The 21,738-nt window shown below is 42.8% G+C and overlaps 1 protein-coding gene across 3 annotated transcripts in view; it reads right to left on the bottom strand.

Annotated features, from left to right (window-relative positions):
- agrn (agrin) overlaps positions 1-18,843 on the bottom strand; it is a 257,870-nt gene extending 239,027 nt beyond the window's left edge. For all 3 annotated transcript variants that reach the window (XM_026153154.2, XM_080295221.1, XM_026153157.2), the window contains exons 1-2: positions 18,273-18,843; positions 16,799-17,060 (exon numbers count right to left, since the gene is read on the bottom strand). In XM_026153154.2, the coding sequence (XP_026008939.2) occupies positions 16,799-17,060; positions 18,273-18,473 (463 nt within the window). In that variant the 5' untranslated portion in view covers positions 18,474-18,843. The remainder of the gene's footprint in view (positions 1-16,798; positions 17,061-18,272) is intronic.
- Positions 18,844-21,738: the final 2,895 nt, after the last annotated feature.

Raw genomic sequence — 21,738 nt, 5'->3', positions numbered from 1 at the left:
CCCCTCCCCCAGGCAAGTGACTGGGGAAACAGCCGTCATCAGGTAAAATGACCCTTAATGCCTTCTGAATAGAGCAGCTAACTTTACGTGGCCGGGTCATTAAGGAGACAAAAGGGCTGCCCAAACAGCAGGAGTACACTCTCCCCAGCCACCAGCTACACGCTCCCTTTCACGCAAGCGACAGAGCAGAACAAGACACTCCCAAGTCGGAAAGGACTGAAGAGAGAGGATAAATCTGGAATGGAAAAAATGAACTGGGATATTTGAATTTGGCTGTTGTTCAGCTGAAGCGATCTGAATGACTGAGCGTGTGCTGAAGCTGATAATAGTCCTGCGCAAACATCCACCACTGCCATCTGGGAGAGGCTGACAGTCATCACACCAAGTATGTTAACGATGTTTGCAGATGACTCAGAAGCCAGGAGAGGACCGAGAAGGACAACCGAGTAGGAGTGTTTGAAAGGAGCGGACCTGGAGCTGAGTTTATGTGCATTTCTCATTGACATGCAGCACATGTACACAAAGCCCTGCACATATACACACACACACAGCAGAGTCCTGTCTCACTTGACTGTCTTCAAATGCTGAATAAACTTGTGGTCAAAGACATCAAAGTGTGTTGGTGTTTGTGCATGCAGGCATTTACAGCACTATTGAGTGACCACACAAAATACTTTCACACACTCACAGCAAGGGAGAAAGCCAGGCCTGGAAAGCGCAAATATGCAGAGTTCCACAACAGAAGCATGCAAACTCTTCCTCAGAGGCTGTAGAAAGTGAGTCCTGCACTGTAAACTATGACTGTGAGAGACACTGCTTTAAATTAACATGTGGCTACCGCTACGGGTATAATTAGCAACAGCAAATTAACTAACAAGCTATCCAGGAACTTGTGTTGCTAGTTTTACAGCAGAATAACCACCTGTTACATTTGTGCTCTCACCTGCTAAATTAGAGGCAGTGAGGTGATCGTCATCTGATTGCTTCATTCAAATAGCTGATTTTCTTTTATGTTTTGCACAAAGTATTGGACTAAAAGTGACTGTTTGGAATAGTTTAAAGAAAGTTAACCTATAATAGGCCTAACTGTATTGTACACAAAGACAATCAATCAATACATTAATGTCGAAATTTATTAGTCTAATCATCGACAATGGCCTCTAAAATCCAGCATCAGTCTGGCTCTCGTTTTGTCAATATGAAACATCCATAAGGAAGCCAAGTGTTTGCAAAAAGAATCCAGAATAAGAACATATGCAGATTTTCTACCTTAAACCAAGTCTGTGACAATCATTAACACACATACACACACATGCACTTTAAAATCACTGCTAAAAATGGCTTTTTCTTTCAGCTGAGCGCCTGTCACATCCAGGGTCAGGTTACTCTGCCATGCACACCAACAAAAGGGAAGCAGAACAAAAAACAAAAAAAGAGTAGCTCAAGCTCTGGCAGTGACTTCTGAAAGACCCGGTTCACAGAGAGCAATAATTTCACCTCATTTAGAATGAAATCCCCGTGAATAATCTGCAGGCATAAGAACCTGCGCGCCTAACCAGAAATGGGCAGGATAAAGTTTGCTTGAGTGCGTGCGTGTGTGTGGATCCTCAACAAGCGTAGCAGGGCTGATGACTTTTTAGGATCACAATGGTTATATCAGCACAGGCGCAGCGTGTGAATTAAAAGCTGCAAATCAAATGACCGAAACACTGCCCACCATGCTTTACTGGCAAACGATCTAAGACAAGCGCAGGAGAAATTGAGGAAACAGTTGGCTCTGAAAACAAAGAAACCAAATTGTTACCGCTAATGTCACAAAGATAAGAGGGTTACAGTTCATTACTTCAGAGTTAACGCATTAAATCTGTTAATTATTTATAAGCATTCCGTCAGATGTAAACACGGAGCAGAAGAAAACTGTGGAAAAAACTGTGGGGGAAAGTTCAGGGGAGCAAAATGTTTAGTTCAAATGTAATGATATTTCTCTGTGTGCGTGCGATCGAGCGGGAGGCCAGCAGTGTATCTCCATAAAAGCCCCATTCGTTCTTTCAAAAATCTTTACGCTTTGATGAGCAGGCTGCAACAATACCCTGATTCTTTAGAGCAACCCTTCTCCTTAATCCCTTCTGCTTCCAACAATTCCTCGTTCTGTGAACTTGAGTTTGTGGCCCTAAGATGGTCTATGACCATGATTCAGGCTATTTCACCAAACCCCTCCCACCAAAAAGCTTTATTTCTGTTTCCCAAGGGGAGAACGGCAAATATGATATTCAAAGTCTGAAGCATGCACTCTTTTCAGCTTTAGAGCTTTGATAATCAGACACGATGGGAGACAGGTGGTTGGGAGGAGAGGGTTCAAAAAGACAAGAAGTCAACAACAAAGGCTACCCCCCCTCCAAGCCTCCACACCCTACCAAAAGCTGGCCTCCGAGCCTTTGTCAACACAGATCTAAAGAGGAGAAGCTCTGGTGGTAGCCCGAGGGTGATCATTCACAATCTGCTCCAACGCTGAGCGTGTATTCCTCTGGTCTCTCACCATACCCGCACACACAATAATTAAGTTCCCATCCCTCCCCTAACTAGCTGAGCTCAAACTCCCTTTCAGGGCTCAGTAAATGAATAAGCTGATAACAGTTTGGTCTTAAAGTCTGCTGTTGATGAAAAAAACACATTTCAATCCCCCTTAATTTGGCAGACTGGCGGCGGAGAGGAATGAAATTAAAAAGTTTGCTCTCAGTAGGTTTCATATTCTGCATATCGAGAAAAAAGCTGCCGCTCCCCTCCATCCATGCGCGTATGCAAATACACACAGAAATGTAAATGTACGCACAATGTAAAGACATTTGCACATAAAACTAGGATGATGCGTTGCACCAAACTTTCAGCATCATCACACTCAAAAAAATCTCTACTATTAAAGCTAAAAATGAGGAGGAAAGGGGGTACTCTTGGGAAAGGGACTTTTTTAATAAACTTCATACGCTATCGGTTTTCTGAGAGTGGAGGTGATGGAGCGTCGCCCTTTATCAGGACTGTCGGCGCTTCATCTCAAACCAGCCAAGTGATTTGCATGGAGGGGATCTCATTTCGGCTTCTTCAAAGGAATGATGGCAGGGCTAAAGCGAGCGAATCCAAAACACTGCAGCCATGACTGACTGCAGGTAATCCACCAACTTTAAACCTTTGGAGGAACATATCTTGGCAGACTGACAGGCCCCCCAATGATTTCATGTCCACCCTTCCTATTTGTTGTGATTTTCAACTGCTTTCAACTGGATAAGATTGGGTATGCATCAGTTTTATAAATGTCACAGTGAGAAGATCAGGTGAAGGCAGCAAGGATTTGGAATATATCCTGCTTTCAAAACAACTAATACTGTGCTGAATTAAGTAGAATGATCATTGACATTGCTTCATTTGTTAATTCAGGTGCAATCAGTATGAACCAGAGTCTCCCAAAGCAAAACTACACCAGGGAAAGTATGTAGAACAACTGTTGGTGTTCATTAGTAAGGTGGATGCAATAATTTTAATGGATCACTTTCTATCCTGGGGACCAAATATTTCAAAATGAGCAGCTGAAAAGTCTCATTCTGAAGCCAAATAAAGCAAATACCAAACCAAATCTGTTTTCTTAGTGGTTTGAATGGTAATATATACTTGACAGTCCTTCATAAGACATTTATTTTGGAATTCAGCTGCAATTTGCTAAGTGACTCCTGAGTGTTGTATCAGTTTCAACAGGCCCAAAAGCTGTGCATAACACCTATAGTTAATAATTCGATCATTCAGTGGAGTCCTGAAAAATGTAATCAATCACTCCTTTCTTATTACTCACTGAAAAAAAATCGACTTTCTTTGTTCTATATATTATGTGACAGCAGAAGTCATTTGTTACTTTAATTTGTATTTAACAAGTAGAGACAGAACTGTTTGGAAATTGCTTTAGACTCTTGACAGCTAACTTCACAGGTCGTGTGAGGAGATGAACTTATCAGCTATCAATGATCGGCCACTGCACAGGTGCTTCTTGTTTGTTTGGGTATGTTTGGGTGGATCGGTGGTTAATTTATGTCTTATTTCTGTCTTTTTGATTGCTACACAGAGCACAACTGATTCATCGGTGGGGCGACATTAGCTATTCGCAAATCGGTTGGTATCTACATTTATAACAGCCGAGATATGAAAACTTAAAAAGTAAAGAAGAGAAACGCCCCTCAATCATGTTATAGTGTCGATGATCATAACATTAGGGACTTTGCTAAAATCAGTAGTCTGCATTCTTGAGTATTCACACCATGAAATAATTAACTTACAAACAGCGCAACTCTGTTAAGCTGTCGTAAGCGAGAATGAAGAGTTATATAGAGATAGTGACAGAGATCAACATGACCACCGAACCCAGTGCCTCAGAGATGGGGAACCAAACAATCAATCCCAGGGTAACAAACTATCAAAAAGCTCATGGTAGATAAACTAGATGACACCATGTACACCTCAGGCGTTTAGAAGCTGCAAGGCGTCCTTTGTGTCAAAGCTTCCTTTAGTTCCCTCAAATCACCTGTGCAAAAAAAGTAATCTATGTCAAATACTCTTACTCTTTTTGCAGTAAATTAGTATGGATTTGTGTATATTTGCAAATACGTTGTGAACAGGTGGTTGTAGGACTGATAATTGCCAGCTGAAAGATTGTGACTTGGCCCAACATACTGCACACAATTGTTCAGCAGAAGCTCTATCGCTCCATTGAAACAGATTGAACGATTCTAGGCTATGGCTCCTCTCTGAGCACAGACTAAAGCGACTTCCATCTCTTATGTCAAACTAACACATTCAAAACCATTCTCTGTACACAGGAGACAAAGCTCATATTTAGCCCGTAGCCATGTCCTGGTGAGATAGTAAACAAATCAAAAAATGCTAGAGTGGCTGTTATGACTGTAAAATATACTGCTTTGTGAACTGCTTCTTGTTTTTTTTAATCATATGTACTGTTAATAGGGTGGTTGCTTATATTAAACATGGACATTTTTTTTCTCCAAATCCTGAGGTCAGCATACGTGCAAGTAATTTCTGTGAGCTAAAACACTTTCTAAATGCTTTGTTTGAAACTCCAGGCTCTGACTCGGGAGAGGAGCTTAACGTGTTTGTTTTGGAATAAATTGGACCTAAAGGGGGCTGCACTACAGTCCAGTATGATATAAACACAGACTGAAACTGCAAAGAATAAAAAATGAAGCTAGAAAAGAGAGTAATAGGGTGCGTGGTCTTTAAAATGACAGCTACAAGTTCAGCAACTTTTAGATAACAACTACATTTCAAATCTTAACCCTTACACCTTATACTAAAAAGAGTATCCATGACTTTTGTTTGAACAAAATCATATTTAAAGATATAAACTAAACTGACATGGAGTATAGATTAGTTTTCCCTCCAAGTGCAACCTGACAGGCTTCTCCACCTAGCTGTCTGCTTACACAAAATTAGTCTAAACAGCAATTATTATGCCAAGTCAGTTTTAGTTTAGAGCACTTAGTCAAAATTGGAGATGCTTTATGCTTCTGCACAGCGTGGCCTGTTATTTGTGATGGTGAATTCTGTCAAAGGGGATCAGTATTTGAATTGCAATCATTGACAATGACACCAGAGCTGGTGCCAAACGAAGCGTACGCTAATTGACAGTACTGTGCGGTGTCATGTCATGTATGCATAATATCATTCAGATATTAAGGGCACACAGTACAACATAAGGCTGACTGTGCTGTTCAAAGCTTGCTTAAAGCTAACAGAAGGGGTTTGTGTGTGTGTGTTTGTGCACGTATGTGCTCTGACAAGTGTGTAGAGTTCATTATCAGGAGAGCGGTGATGAACTCCAGAAGCATTCAGTTTAGTCTACTGCTGAGGTGACTCCCTCTCTGTCCTTTAGTTCCCATCTTCCGAAAAACACAATGAAGGAGGAGGGATGGGGGCCGCTGGCAAAGCCACAGAAGTGAAAGGGAGGACAAAAAGGAGGAATAGGAGGTTCAAGGAGGGGAACACAGAGGAAGAAGAGGAGGAGAGAAATTGCCTCTCAACTCGTACCATTGTCTAGATGTAAATTAGAGCTGATCAAGATTCCAGAAGCATCCTAACCAGCAAATTCAATCTGCACAGACCCAACCGAAGAAGAGAGAGCCAGACCAAGAGACACAGAGAGGGAGAGAGAGAGAGAGAGGTACATAGATAGGGAACAGCAGAGTGACTCACATACAGACAGACGTGCAGAAACACATACGGGGACAAAGGGAGAGATCGGCTTCAGTGGTGTGCAACAAATGCACTGCTTTAGAACAAATAATGCACTGAAAAGAAGAGGAAGGGGGTGGATGGTCTTTAGAGCAAGAGCAATATACATTCTGTACAGCCAGCTGGGTCTAGTTCACTCAGGAAGCCAAGTGATCAGATTTCCTTTAAAAGTAAGAGTTTCAATGTCACATCATCATAAATAAAGTAAGGTGAAGACACATTGAAAAAACTCTGTGCAGCAGTCACTTAGTTCAAGCAATGCATAGTTCAACCGTATGCTCGTCCTGGGAATGTGTCACGTTGGCGCTGTGAAGACGCCTGACCCTGTTTTAACCTCTCATCCCATAACCAATTCAAAGTCCCTTTTGGCTTCAGGTAAAGGTTAACTGGAGGATGACCTGATGCCTTTAACTCTTCCCTTGTTTAAATGGAACAGGATGTGTGGAGGCTACAACGCTCTGAGCCTGTTCTGAGCCGAAACAAGACCCTGGAAGTTAACCAGTTAAAAAGGACCTCGGGGAAATTCCAGTGGGAACTTTGTATCGAGTGCTAGATCAAGGTCGCTGATGTGCAGATGAGGAAGGAGAATACTGTGTTGGCAAAATTACCCGAACCTGCACATAAAGCACTTCGCAGTTAAACAGCAATTAAAGGACTTAATTTAATATTGACTGAAGATAAAGCATAAGATTTAAGGCAGCCAATAAAAGACATGGCGTGTTATATCTTCTCATTTGCTGAATACACTGAGCTCACAGGCTCACACTTGTCCTGTTCCTGATGAGCAATGCTGCACTGATGACAAAAAAGTATTTTCAATTTCTCCTTATTTTATTATATGTTCCTCTGTATCCCTCAACAATCAATGCCTTTTATGTCTCATGTAGCACACTTGTCTTGTTGTTGAAAGGTGCTATACAAATGTATTTACCTTACTATAACCAGATGCTCCACTTTTTTTTTATCTTTATACTATAGCAGGAGCTAACTGAATCCTGCAGCAAGGACTCTGTGAGTGCAGGGGAGTAAATATCCCAACTACAACAACTATACTTTAGAAAGCTGTTCGGTTACATGTTGCTTGAATTTGCTGGCCACGTAGCCTGCTGAAGACTAGAACACCGCAAACCCAAACTCGCCGCACTCAACGCCTCCATCCATCTCAATGCTAATATATTTCTCTAAGAGCCCTCTCGAACATGTCTGTTTCAAGTGCTCTTCCAGAGCATGCCTCTACCCACTCACAGAGGAGGAAAATCATCACTGAGAAAGATGGCTTTACAAACTTTTTTTGTATGTTCTCTAGCTCTCATGGTCACGAGAGGATCAAGGGATGTTAAAAATGGCTGGGTTATGCAGCACAAGGGGCTTCTGAGTGACAACAAGGAGAGATTTGGAGAGGCTGATCCGGGCATACTTCTGGCAACAACTTGCAGTCTGTGATAGAACTTGTTACCTCAGGCCAAGCCTCTCTCAGGCACTATGCTTCTGCTGGAAAACGCCAAAAGCTGCCTCTGGGCAATGACTTCAAGGCTTCTCCTTTTTTTGTGTGGGTTCAAGAACAGCTAACAAAGTGGCAGCAGTAGAAGTGGAAGAGACGATGCGGATGATATTGTAAGCATCTTAACTATTATTTTTTAAGATGGGTTTTAAGGGATTTCAGAGGGAAGCTATCTGTTAAAGGCTGTGTTCAGCAGCCAATAGTCCTAATGGCTAAATTTGGACTAAAATGCCATAAATTCTGCTGTATGTGCTAAATCTTTGAGAAACCTAATCAATAATGTCTGTCTTCATCCTTTTCTTCACAGTTCAATAGCTCTAACTTTGAGCTGACTTTGCGTTTCTTTCTTCTTCTCTTCTGCATTCCCTGTACTATTTGTTCTTTTTATCCCTTCCCTTCATTCCCATTCTTGTTCTGTTTGCCCTTCTCCATCGGCTGTCTCTCCCCATCACTCGTGCTCTTTAATCTTGGACTTCACTTCTTCCTTTCTGTTCTAGATTACCAGTCACATTTTCTCTCTTGTAGACATGTTGTGCAGAACTGTTGCATACGCAACACCTTTAACACACACTGCTGTAGTAAAGAACTGCATTAAATCAGAATTTCATTCAATTGCAATCAGGTTTCAAATTGCTTATTTGCATTTAAATATTTGCTTCTATCCAGGGGAAGATTCTCCTCACGTGTCCAACCTCCTAATTGTGTTGTATACTTTTACATTTTTAGGCTCACAAGCTATTGTGATTGATTTTCCACTAACAACTGAAAACACACTCAAAAACACGACTGACCAAAGTGCACCGATGGGGCCGGCAATACTGGAAATATGTAAAAGAAAATCAAAACAGAAATAAGATCAGACTGGAAATATAATAAAACAATATAAAAAATAAAATGAACTGTATTTATTTATTTTTTATTTTACAGAACTTTTAGTTATGCAGACAATCCCACTGAAATTCAGTGTTTCATTTATATGAGAGACACGTTTTACTACTGGATTGCAAAAGTTTTAAAGTACTATGTTCTTAGTTATATGGTCAATTTTGGTGTTGTTTTCTTTTCAGTGTTGAAAATCTTTTTTTCTATATGTGTATCCTTTATATGCAGACATATAACTTTAACAACCCTAAAACTCACGTCTTATCTGTGTGTACTCACTACGTCACGACATAGTCGGTCGTGCATTTCTTCGAAAAATTGTTGAAAATAATCACAGTGCACAGGCTGGGTCACAAACGCGCTGGATTATGTTTATGTTTCATTCGGATTTGGAGACAGTAAAGTCTGTGTCTGTGTTTATGTGAATGTGTGTATACAGATACAAGCTTAAGCTAGTGAGACATCCTCTGCCAGATATCTCCCTCTGAAAACCATCACGTCCTTGTCATTGTTGGCTGAAACAACAGGGGCAGACCGGTGCCTCCTTCCAGCCAGACAAATCTGTAAGCCTGAAGGGCAAAGCAAAAAAGAAAGAGGAGGTGTGGGTGTCCCAAGAGGTTTTACTCCTCAGGGGAGTAATCTCAAGTGGTTTGTCAAGATAATACATATCATAAATTCCATAACTCAGTAAAAGTAAACGAAACTTGAGCATCTTTGATGGCACTGACTTGAAAAGTCTAATCTCTCATCCATCATGACATTGTTACCTACAGCCAGTATTACGTTTCTTCATCAATACATGCAGCAACACTCTGTTCATGTGTTTGATAGCAGCAAGTTCAAATATGTCACACATCAACACCGATGCAGCAGATATTTATTTGATATTTTTTGTCAGAACATGGTGCTAAAATTACGCACGATGAAACTCATCCATCAACAGTAAGAAGTGGGTTACTCCAGTGCATGCACAAAAGGGGAGCTCACTTCTTTCAAACTCTAGACCTGTTTTTCTCTTTCTAGCTTACAGCATTGAGTTCCAGCCATTAGTGCCTCCAATGTCATAGCTTTAGGCAATTTCACAGATGTGAGAGAAGGCCTCACAGCAAACTTTTATCACACGTATGCAATAGTACTTTTCTACGCCTGTAAACAATTTCTGATTGTCCAGGGTTATAATTTAACTGACTTTTTGTGAGTAAACTGGCAGAGAGACACGCTGAGAGAAGCATACAGAATTAGGTCAGAGGCACCAGGTTGTTAGGACTGACAGCTTTACGGGGCATGGGATTCCAGTCTAATTACAGGTGGAAGTGCAGTAATATGGCAACACTGGGAGGAGGAAGATGATGACTGTGGGAGTACAGAAGAGTGAGATCAGGCAACAAAATACTTTAACATGTGTTAAAGGTAAGAGCAGAGGCATAAAATCCAAATTGTGGTTGGTCAGCAAGCTCAAATGTATAAACCAGCCACAAAGGTATGACAAAGGCACACACACACACACACACAGTGACAGACAGACACACGTACAGGTCGTCATCCGGAAGTGAGAACATGATTGAAGATGCGAACTGAAAGTCGGAAGCAAAATAAACATGATGGCAAACGCAGAAGGAAACTGTGAAGGTCAAGTCACAAGGGAAGGAGAGGTGTTCATCCTGGGTTCACCCTGACTATCCTTCCACAGAGAGATGGATGAAGGGGAAGAAAGGAAGTAAAGCAGACTAAACTGTTGTCTGAGGAGCAAGACAACACTGGGAAAAGCTTGTGTAAATCCTAAGATTTGTTTTGTGAACAGTGGGCCCCATGTTGTCAAGTCTACCCTGCTTCCTGTAAGTGTATCATCCTAAGGAAGTCGGTGTTCAGTTCAGAGATGCATAGGATTAGACACAAAAACCTTCCTCAAAAAGTTGAGGGAGGTTTCGCCAAAGACAGGAAGCTGCTTTGGCACTACAGAGAAGCCCACAAAGATAACACAAAACTAGCTGCACTTGGCAGATATATGGATGACAGTATATAGCAGGTGTGCACCACGAGACAACAAGGAGCATGATAGTTGTAATTAAAAGCACTGGGTCAGTGCATCTGCATCAGACATCCAGAGGGGCCCAAATCTAATTAAACCCTGAACTCGTTTCTTCCTGCTTTAATCCAGCCGTGGTGTAAGTCAGATGAAAAATCCCCCACTTATTCTGTACATCTGCCACAAGTGAAGTAAGGCTTTATTTCTCACCCCAGAGATCTCTCCATGTCAAACTTTTTCTCTGGAAGAGACATTAGAAAACAAAGCCTCTGTAGCTTCAAACAAAAAGAATTCACAGGGTTAAAAAAAACTTTTTCTTCTCCGTTTTTCTTGATCTAAGAAGTTTTGGAGTGACAGCTGACCTGACCTAAATACAAATCACATTATGGCTCCTGCTATCCCCCCTTCCCTCCCCGTGTCTCACCGAAACTCTTTTCTCTAAACCTGATGTTTTTGGCATGACAGTAAGTAGCAGCACTTGCCACAGCAGCTGCCCGGCTCCAGAAATGTGGCCTTGGTAGCAGGAATTTTGTCACGGATCCAGTTCCTTGGAGAGAGCCCAGATCTCATGCAGACTGCTGCTCTGAACTCTTTATGTTGAGGACAGAAGAGAAAAGTTTCCGGGTCACTGTACATCCAAAGCCCTGCTCAGAGCCTCCGGAGTCAATTTCACTTTCCTGGTCCTGGACTAAAGAAGAGCTTAACTGGGACTTTGACACGAGCTAACTTTACATCTCCTTTTCAGTTCCGTTAGCCTTAAAACAATCGCTGTATGGTGAAAACCGTCATCTTTACTATCAAAAGACTTACTAAATCATTTGATCATGTTGTATTTAGCCAAAGAGAGCCGTGACTGGAATGAAGTCCTACATCGAGTGCTGAGATCTTTTAAATGTCTTTCGCTTTGTCACAATTAAAGAAAGATGACGAACTTTACATATCAGAAGATGCAATCGCGTGTTGTTGCATGAAGCCAGGCTCTGACGGCTTTTTTACACAAAACGTAGTATATCAGGACAGCCCTGATGTTACACAGTATGTCTGTGTGTACAGTTTGAGCGTGTCAACATCTCACAGGTAGTGACAGGCATGTCACTACATGTAGGTGTTTTTGCTTACTATCGCTATCACATACTGCCATCTGTGATTCTAATCAGCAGCGGAGTGATACACTCCTGCTTTGAGCCGGGAAACAAGCCAAGATGAGCAGACTGCGGTTAAGTGGTCCGTTCCTCCTTTGCTCGCTCCCGTCTTTCATGGCTTTTTCATTTTCAGCCCCCTTTATCGCTATGCCAAGCAGGCACTCCACTCCTGCATTTTTAATTAAAATGTAAAATGCGCAATAACTCCGGAGACTCTGGGCTAGATGGCACACAGGTCCACTGGTCTTGTCACTCCCTCCTTGCCTTTGTTGCTTATTTCATCAAAGCCATCCATCTAGCCTTTTCCATTTGCCCAATTCAGTTCACTTCACTGCATAAATGCTTTGACATAAGCCACACAGGGTACACAGATTTATCAAGGGTACACCTTTGTGGAAAAACTCTACAGCAAACGAATGAAGTCTCACTCTTAGCCTAATCCATTCAAGGCCCCTGAGAAAAATCCAATCCTCAAAGTCACTCTTTTTGACTTCCCATGACTCCCTGAAGACAAAAGGCTGCTTATGTAGACATGGACTGGGTAAAGACCCCGGTGCTTTAGTTCAGTCATCTGGGTGCGGCTGTGTAGTGTTCGCACACACTTTACAACGAAATAAATTCCATCTCCCCCTTTGGAATTACCCATAAGCCATATGTTTTTCTACCTGGGAAACTGGTAGGTTGTCATGTTTCACTGTGCAACTGTGATGTTTTAATCTACCCGTACAGTTCCTTGCACAGGAACAGGTGGAAACGGAGCCTAATATTTTAATTATAAGGCAGCAAACTTGGTGCAAGTTTTCCCAGAGTGTTTAATAGCAGAGACTGGCCTTTCTACCAGAACTAAAGGCAGACTCCACTAAGCTTAGAGGCGATTATTGCACCTGAAGTGAAATGAACCTTCAGGAAAAACACACAGAAGTCATTTAATGCAAGAGGATCCTGTGTACACAACATGTGGTGTCAAAATTTAACATAATTAGGACTTGAACCTCACATAAATTGCCCTAAAATTCCTGAAAACCTGAGCTGCTGAAGCATGAGTATTTTCCACGGCCTTTAGTAACTGATTAACTGATTGAGCGAAATGACAGGTCCTTTTTTTGGAAAGTCTTTAACTCTTCTGGGGATCCATATGATTGGCATGTGCGTTATGAAGAGCTGCAGGTAAAATCTGAAATGTTCACTCCTCCCCATTTCATCATTATCTCCTCACATATCAATAAAGAAGGAGGAGGGAGAGGGCAGCCAGGTTAGGAATTCCAGTCCATTCCAAGCCTCCTCCTTGCACAAACAGTGGAGGGGAAAAAAAGCTTTTCGCAAGACCCAGCTTTATTCACTCCAAGCAGCCCCTTGAGGAGAAGAGGGGGGGGGCTTAAACAGTCATCCCACATCCCACCCACCCCGCAAGACTGTCTGCTCGACCATCATTAAGCAAAACCACCTGCTGGCACACCAGAACCCCCATCATGTTCTCAACAAGCCCGGCTAACCTGCAAGCCTCTGGATTGCCGTACACACAGATCATAAAGCATCAGTAGGAAGTCGAGTGGTAAAATGCTGCTCATTATCACCCCAGAAGGACAGCATGCACACTAGCTGCAGTCAGCATTATGGATTGAAATAGATGCAACACAAAGGGGCAAAGAAATGATCTTTGATGCAGCTGTTGCATGACTATACGCTGAGTTCTGACTGGCTCGTTCCCCCTCCCCTAAAAAGAGAGAAACAAAATAAAGAAGACGGGAGGGGGAAGGAGAGAGAGGAAAAGATCAAGACAGAAGGAAGAAACAGCTCTTTGTCTTTGTCAGGGCCTTAAGGGAAAGACTTTGGCATCAAGTCATCAAGAGCTGAAACAAAAGCAGCTGATAAACAGAGCAAGACAGATACAATCTCCCTGCAAACTCAACACTTCTCCATCAAGCAGCTTCCTCTCTTCCAACACCCCCCCCCACCAAACACTTTTGTCTTCAGTTTGCCTTCTGTTTTTGTTACGTCATTATGTGTGTCTTCTAAACTCTTCACAATATCTGGAGAAAGAGTTCAGTTGAGCCCTAAAATTGCCTTCTTTATCCACTCTTGCAATCCACAACTCAATTTGTTTCCAAAGACACAGCAAATGACTGCTGGATCCTGCTTGACACATTATGGTAAATGGTAAATGGCCTGCATTTGTATAGCGCTTTTCTAGTCCATAGGACCCCAAAGCGCTTTACACTACATTCAGTCATTCACCCATTCACGCACACATTCACACACTGGCGATGGCAAGCTACATTGTAGCCACAGCCACCCTGGGGCGCACTGACAGAGGCGAGGCTGCCGGACACAGGCGCCACCGGGCCCTCTGACCACCACCAGTAGGCAAACATGGGGTTAGTATCTTGCCCAAGGATATTTGGCATGCAGCCAGGAGGCAGCCTGGGATCGAACCACCGACCTTCTGATTAGTGGCTGACCTGCTCTGCCACCTGAGCTACAGCCACCCCTATTATCTGTCAACTCTCTGCACAGCACAAATGACAGGGCTAACATTTAACTGGTAGCTAGAGGGTTGAACAGAGGAAGACATTCTGCGTGTCCTCAGGGCCTTCTGCTTATCTGCCCTGACAGGGTGCAAATTCAACTATGTGGGAGAGGAGCTGCATTTGTATTAAAGAGCTGGATTTTCAGTTTCTTCCTTTAAGTAACAGAAATGCCTGCAAGGGCTTCGGTAGGTGGCGATAAGACCTCAACATACAAAAGTGGGGCACAAAAGAACACCGAGAAGGCCTTGCTTATTCATCTTAAATGTGGCGGACAGCGTTTTAAGACATAACTGACATTGCAAATGTTTGCTAAATCTTGTATTAGAGCCTGCAGCCAAGTGAGCGCACGCATGGACTAAGCGGCACTAAAGTGGCACCACCCAGTGCGAAGAAAAACGGTGAAACATAAAGCCTGAGGGTATCTATCTTCTCGCGGGGCCCCGATCCAACAAATAAGCCACGGCAAACAAAACATCCCTCACAAACCACGTCCTCACATGCGCAACAACAACAAGGAAGAAAAATAATAATCCTCTGTTTTGCCTTCATTCTACATCACTCATCCTATTTCTTTTATGACTGTGTCCAAAAAGAAAAAAGAAAAAAAAAACTCTGGTGGCAAGGAGCACACACAAAGCCTTTTTTCTTCCGCCTCAGACAATGCACCTCCCCACCCAGCACTCTGCCAGGCATTCCTGAGTCTATCCTAGCTATCGAAAATGTCAAGAATGAGGAGAGAGCAGAGGAGGGTACAATGAGTTGCTGCGGCAGGTACAGTCTTGTCCCGCTGTGCTAACATCCCACAGTCTCCGGGGGTACTGGCTGCATAAGAATGGATGGGATCTGACTTGACTCTCTTAATTAAAACCCTTCACTGGAACAAGCCTCACAGCTCACTCTCTTCTGGATGAAGGCATTCAAGCTAATTATCAGGGCCCGAAAACAAAATAAAGATTTCACGGCGGGGCTGCACCTGACAGTTGTGCTGCAGGCTGTTACTTACAGGATGATCATTGCATAAGAAGCTCCAGAAGCTTCCCAGCAAAGTGCTTAATAAACCGACTTTTTCATAATGACTAGTATTTCCTTACTGCTATTCCTTCAGCTGTAAATCGATATGAGAAAACCAGGTAATGCGACGTAAACCCTCTTCAAACACAAAGCCCCGTAACCAAAAGGGCACATTCTAGACAGTTTGTCGGAGCCAAGAAACTCCCCTTTCCACAACAGGAGTCCGAAGAGAAGAAAAGGGGGCTGAATAAAAAAGGTTAGCAGTGCAGTGTTTCGTGCCTAGACAGACAAACAGAAGAAGTTTTATGTGAGTGCCAAATGCAACTTAACACTGCAAACAAGCTCCATCCACTGGAACATCCTGCCACCCAGAACTGCTTAGAGGAAAGTACCCAGAATATAGACCCCCGCAACTCGGAACCAGTGATTGCCCCAGAATGCCTTCAGCAAGGTGATTCGTGCTCTGATTCATTTCCTCGCTCTTTTGCTCCCGGCTTGTGTAAGTGTTACAGTCACACTTTGAACCACTGCCAACATTGTCAAGCACCAGTAAAAGTTAAACAGCAGCAAGCTCACAGCTCACTGCCATGAGTGGGGGGGGGGGGCCCACAGGGTGCTGCAGTCTTACAGTCTTGGTAGATGCTGAGATTTATTAGTCATGGCTGCACAGTTTATCTCATAAGAGCCTGACAAATTACTTCTCGGCCGAAGAGGAACGGTTTTTAATCGGCTTGTTGTGGGCTGAAGCAAATCAGTTGAATAAACAACAATATTTAAAACACGTCACCTATTTCTACTTTTTTGAGAACGCGTGTGAGCTGAGAGTCATTTTCCCTTTCTCCCGCCATTAAGCGGAGGGAATGTGCATTGCTCCGGAATGCTCCCACGTCATGCATTATGTGTATGTAAGAGTTCAAGAGTTTCACCTCAGACTTAATAAAACTGCCCAGCTTCAAGGTGCAAAGGTCGGGGATCATCCCTCAACTTCTGTCCTTAAGGTGTTTATCAGACACACCCACCTTAAGGCTTTGCTGGGAAAGACCGGAGCCTCACCATAGCAACACAGCTCCTACAATGACTCAGGTGTCCTTGTTTCATGGAGTTCAGGGAAACTTCAACACTCTGAGCCTGGGGCTGTAGAATTTCAGAAGCCACAGGAGTATGAAATCCTACCGCTTTAAGTGATTTACAACTGCTGTGAGCCCTCAAACCACAGCATAGATCCTGCACTAAATTCCTTATATGTCACACACTTTATGGAAACACTGTCACAGCAAATTGACTTACAAAACAGCAAATTGACTTACAAAACAGCAAGGATACGTACTGATAAACTTATCAGGAGCTCCTGTGTGTTTATCATTATAAGAATTACTACATAAGGTAGAGTCCAGATTTTATTCCCTTCAAACTGGCTGCTTACCTTCCACACAGTGCTCCACAGCCTCCAGGTTACGCAGGGTAATCCTCATCAGACTTGAGTTGAGCATAAGTTCGTTCCTGTGTTCGGGCCTCATGTAGTCAGGGGCAGGGTTGAGGAAGAATATGCGAGTGTCGCCCACGGACACCTGATTGTCACAGATCCCGGGGTTGCCGAAGCCGCCGATCATCACCTTGTTGCCGCCATCCAGGAGAATTTCACGGTTCACGCTGGACTTCCCTTTCAAGTAACGCCAAACTCTGACCTTTACAGAACGACAAAAGAGAGATTTGCATTTATGCATACGCACAGGGGTGCATGTGGGGAATTTTGAACTCAAACATAATCAAGGTTTCCCTGAAACACCCAAGGGCACCGATGCTTGTAACCCCAATTTTCAAATCCTAAACAGATTCTTGCAACTTACAGAAAACCCAGCCAATTCTTCCAGATGCAGAATTTGCCCAGCCGCTTGAAAAGTTGCCTACGATACTGCACGCACCAGTGTGCACTGTGCCCATCAAGTGCAGCAAACGCTGCTTCATACGTCATGGGAAAGCTCACTCCTTTCTTACGTGTGTGCTCTCTTGTCTCATTTCAGAATTTGGTGGTGGTTTCTGGAGCTGTGCGCCTCTAATCTACTCCATTCATTCACGGGGAAACGGGAAGCAAGTGGGCGCAGGAAAAGCGCAGTGGGAAAGCTGACCAAATAAAACTTGTTTAGTTTTCACAGATTATAGAGTGGTCTACCACAAGTCAGAGATGGAGGAAGGGTGACTGAAATTTTTCCTTTTAGCACTTTAGGCTATAATTTAAATTAAATACATCATTAAATAAAGGCAATTAATTGTAGATCATATGTCTATGTTGCTGAAAATATTACAGCAACATAGACATATGTGTGTGTGTGTGTGTGTGTGTGTGTGTGTGTGTGTGTGTGTGTGTGTGTGTGTGTGTGTGATCTTTTTATATGACCTGTTATCCACAAGTCACAAAGCCCTAGTTTAGGATGCCAATTGTCAGAAAAACTATAAAATACAAGATTCCTTGCATCCACTGGAAATGGCATGTTGCATGTTTTCAGCATTTATGAGGGGACATCAAGTACGCGCTACCTGTCAGTTTTCCTGCTACAACATGTTTGGGATGATTACATGCTCGGTTAGGCCTGCTTTATGGCTATGTAATTGGCAAGAGGGGAGAGAGAGAGAAAAAACACCATCCATCTATTTCTGAAAGCAATGTGGATTCACTCGCACTGTCCATGTAACCGCTGCCAAATGCTTCTGAATGAATGAGTTTGTAAAATGTTTTTCAGGCAAGCTGATGATGCCTTTTAGAGAGTTGGAACTGGAAGGTAATGGCTTCCATCAGCTACACAAGGGTAAAGATAGCCTATTAGATATTATTAAAGCCCATCAGCAGGTGTACATGCGCTCGGGCGCAGTCGTTTCGGAAAGCACATGAAAAGTCCTACCTTGCAGGAATAGTTGTTATGCACCGGGTCCTTGTTAATTATCTCGTCCACGGTACCGGTTAGAACTATGTTGGCTTCCTCTTCTCTGTCCTCCAACTCTTTCTCCGGGCAATTTGCGGCGCAAAGCTGCCACACAGCCACGAGCAGCCCCGCCAGGAGCAGCCCCGTCCGGCCGGCCCTGAGTGTCCGCTGGGAGCCCATGACCACGGATGTAACCAGAAAAGTAAACTTTTCTCTGATTGGATTTGACCGCACGGTGCGTCCAAATGCAAACTCCAAACTCTCTCGAGTGCGCTAAAGGTTGCTCCAGCCGCCTTTGCCACAACTTCTCTACGCTTTAACCATGCAGCCCTGCTCTTCGCATCTGCAGCCCGGGTTCGAAATCCCTCTCTGCCGCCGCCGGCTGGGAGACCAGGAGGGAAGAGAGGAACTAGGAGGAAGAAGGAGGAAGGGGCAGGGATCTCTCTCCAGGAATGCAACCACACTTCTCTCCTCTCCCCCTCTCTTTTCCTCTCTCTCCCTCTCTCTCTCTCTCTCTTGCTCACTCACTCACTCACTCACACACACACACACACGTCCACAGTGACGCTCCCGGATTTGCATGCAATCTGAATTGCTGATCCCACAAGTGAGGATGGAGTAGGTGGTGAAGGGTGGCAGGAGGGTTGCACGCTGGGACGCATGTAGAAAGTGATTGCCCAACGCCGCCCCCAGTCGGACAGACAGTGTCTCTACCGCTGGTGCCCCCCATCAGCCCCGCAAACCATGCATTGCAAAGCAGGAGCAACCAGGGATGACACGCTGAATCCCCACCAGCAAAATGGGAAACTTCTAGGCTACAGTTTTGCAGATTTTCACAACTAACCATAAATAAGTCAAATTGATATAACATAGGTAATTAACTATGAGTAGTAACTTCTCTTGTTCCATAACTGATAACATGACCCTGTTTATTGTCATCATATGCAATGATATAGTGTTCCACGCAGAGGGGCTTGGTTTGTTCAAAGGGATTATCTGGGTGACTGGTTTTGATGGCGCACAGACGTGTAAGGAAACTAAAGGAGATTTTCGTTTATCTCAAAGGGTCTAGGAGCCATTTTTACCAGTGAAATAAGTTCAATTTGACTTTTACAGCAGACTAGAAGTGACTTCTAAGTTATCTGGTTCAACTCAGACTGCATTTAAAACTAGACAAACTAGACATCACCCATTGCTTTGCGGCAGTCGTCATCTTGTGACTACATATAAGCCTACCATCATAACTGTGTGTATTTGTGTTTATGTTAACTTATATTGAACTTGGTTGGTTTGTTTTTGTTTTGTTTGGGGGGTTGCGTCATGGCAGGCCTACATAGTTTCTTATATTTATATGGCACAAATGTGTCATATAGGTGAAACTGACACAACAGTTATGAATGACATTTAAGCAAATTACTATTTTTAGACAAAGTTATTATTACTACTACTACTAATAATAATATAGCACATTAGCTAACACTAGCCTGAGCACAGACACTTGCTAATTTCTGCTAAGTAACTCACATACTGTAGCAAAGACTTCATTTATAGTAGCTACACAGAAGTAAAGCCACGTTATTAATCAGATATTTTCAGAATTATATATATTTTTAAAAAGCGTCAACACCTAACAAATTGACAAGAGGTCCAGTTCACTGAATTCGCTTACATGGAGCTTCCAGATAGCTCTGCTGTGGTATGTCTGCTGCATTCACTCAGTCACAGCAGCTGTCCTTACCACAACTTTAAATCTCCATTGAATTTAAATGCTGAGTTAAAAAATGTAACCAATCCCAGTTTTCAGCACTCAGCATTTTGGTCAAATTTTTAAGCCTTAACTCCCACTCGGGTTTAAACTTAAGGTTTTAAACTTTCAGTGATTATATAAAATAATTGTAGAATTAATACTTGTTTTTTATAATACAATCACTGGCCACTTTTAGGCAAACCTTCGACCTCCTTTTGCCTTCAGAACTGCCTTAATTATAGGTGGTATAAATTCAACAAGGTGGTGGAAACATTGCTAAGAAATTTTGGTTCATGGTTCATTTTGGTAAATGGAGACTTGATGAGGCCAGTTTGAGATGTTGGATGAAACCATCAGAAGATAAATACATTGTGGTTATAAATGGATGGACACTGGTAGGCTGTGGCTGTTGAATGATGATCATTTGGTACTTAGAGACCATAAAGACCATCCCCCACACTCCTCAACACTAGCCTGGACCCTTGTTTACGCCAAGTTCATCTAAAAGTCACAGCATAAATCAAGACTCATCAGACGAGGCAAGGTAACCTTCTACTGACCAATTTTGATGAGCCCATGTGAATTATAGTCTCAATTTGCTGTTACTAGTTGACAGGATTGGCACACAGTGTGGTCTACTTCTGCTGTGCATTAAGAGATGCTCTTCTGCAAACCTTGATTGTACTTTGTTGAACTCCTTTTGCCTTCATATCATCTCAAAGCAGTCTGCCCAGTCTCTCTGATTGCTGACTTCAAAAAGGCTTTTTCACCCACAGAGGTGCTGATGGACATTTTTATCTTTTTCAATCCATTTGCCGTAAACCCACAGCACATCAGCAATTTTTTAAAACACTCAAGCACCCACAAACACTTCAGAGTCACTTAAATCACCTTTCTTCACCATTTAGCAGGACATCTTTACCATGTTTATGTGCTTAAATGAAATGAGCTTATCAGATATCTCTATTTACCTAACAACATAGCAGGTAAGTGTGTTGTTATATATATTGTTACATATATTCAGTTTTGTTTTAATTCAAGTCAAACTCTTAGTTCACGTTGTAGCAACTAATTCACTTATTCGGTTTGACAGACCATAACTTTACTGTTCACTTGTTTCCCATGTCTAACAGGTAGCCTTTGTCAGACGTCTGAGTGGCCAGCAGACAATGTTAGCAGCCAGCTGACAGTCACAATAGAGCAGCTACCAGCTAGAGAGGCATTTATTTTCTAAAAAGAGGTGGATGCCAATAAAGAGATAGAAGCTATATAGAGAACAGAAATGGTACAGAATGACTGGACATACCCTGGCCCACAGCCTTAAAACTGTAATCGTGTTTCGTTTAGGCGTTAACTCTTAGGAAGATATGGAAATGATAGACTGTAGAACCATAAATATTATGAACTCCCGCTGAAAAGCTACCTCAGTCACTGAACATCCACGTGAAGTTGGACCCTACCACAAAATAGGCGGATCACTCCGTGTCATATATCATTAAAGATTCCCCTTATATCTTAAAACTTCCCATGATTAAATCTGTAAATGCAACCATATGGCTATTTTGTTAGAGGTCCTTTTTCAGAACAGACAGTGCGTAAATTTCCACTCCTCAGAAGCTGTAATTTTAACTACCCTTCTATTCCTGGGAAAATGACAGGCTTGGTTATGCACAGTTGCTTGAGAGGATATTTGCAGAA

This window comes from Astatotilapia calliptera, chromosome 20 (genome assembly GCF_964374335.1).
Source record: "Astatotilapia calliptera chromosome 20, fAstCal68.1, whole genome shotgun sequence".
NCBI classification, from domain to species: Eukaryota; Metazoa; Chordata; class Actinopteri; order Cichliformes; family Cichlidae; genus Astatotilapia; species Astatotilapia calliptera.
This window is presented reverse-complemented; position numbering and strand designations above follow the sequence as displayed.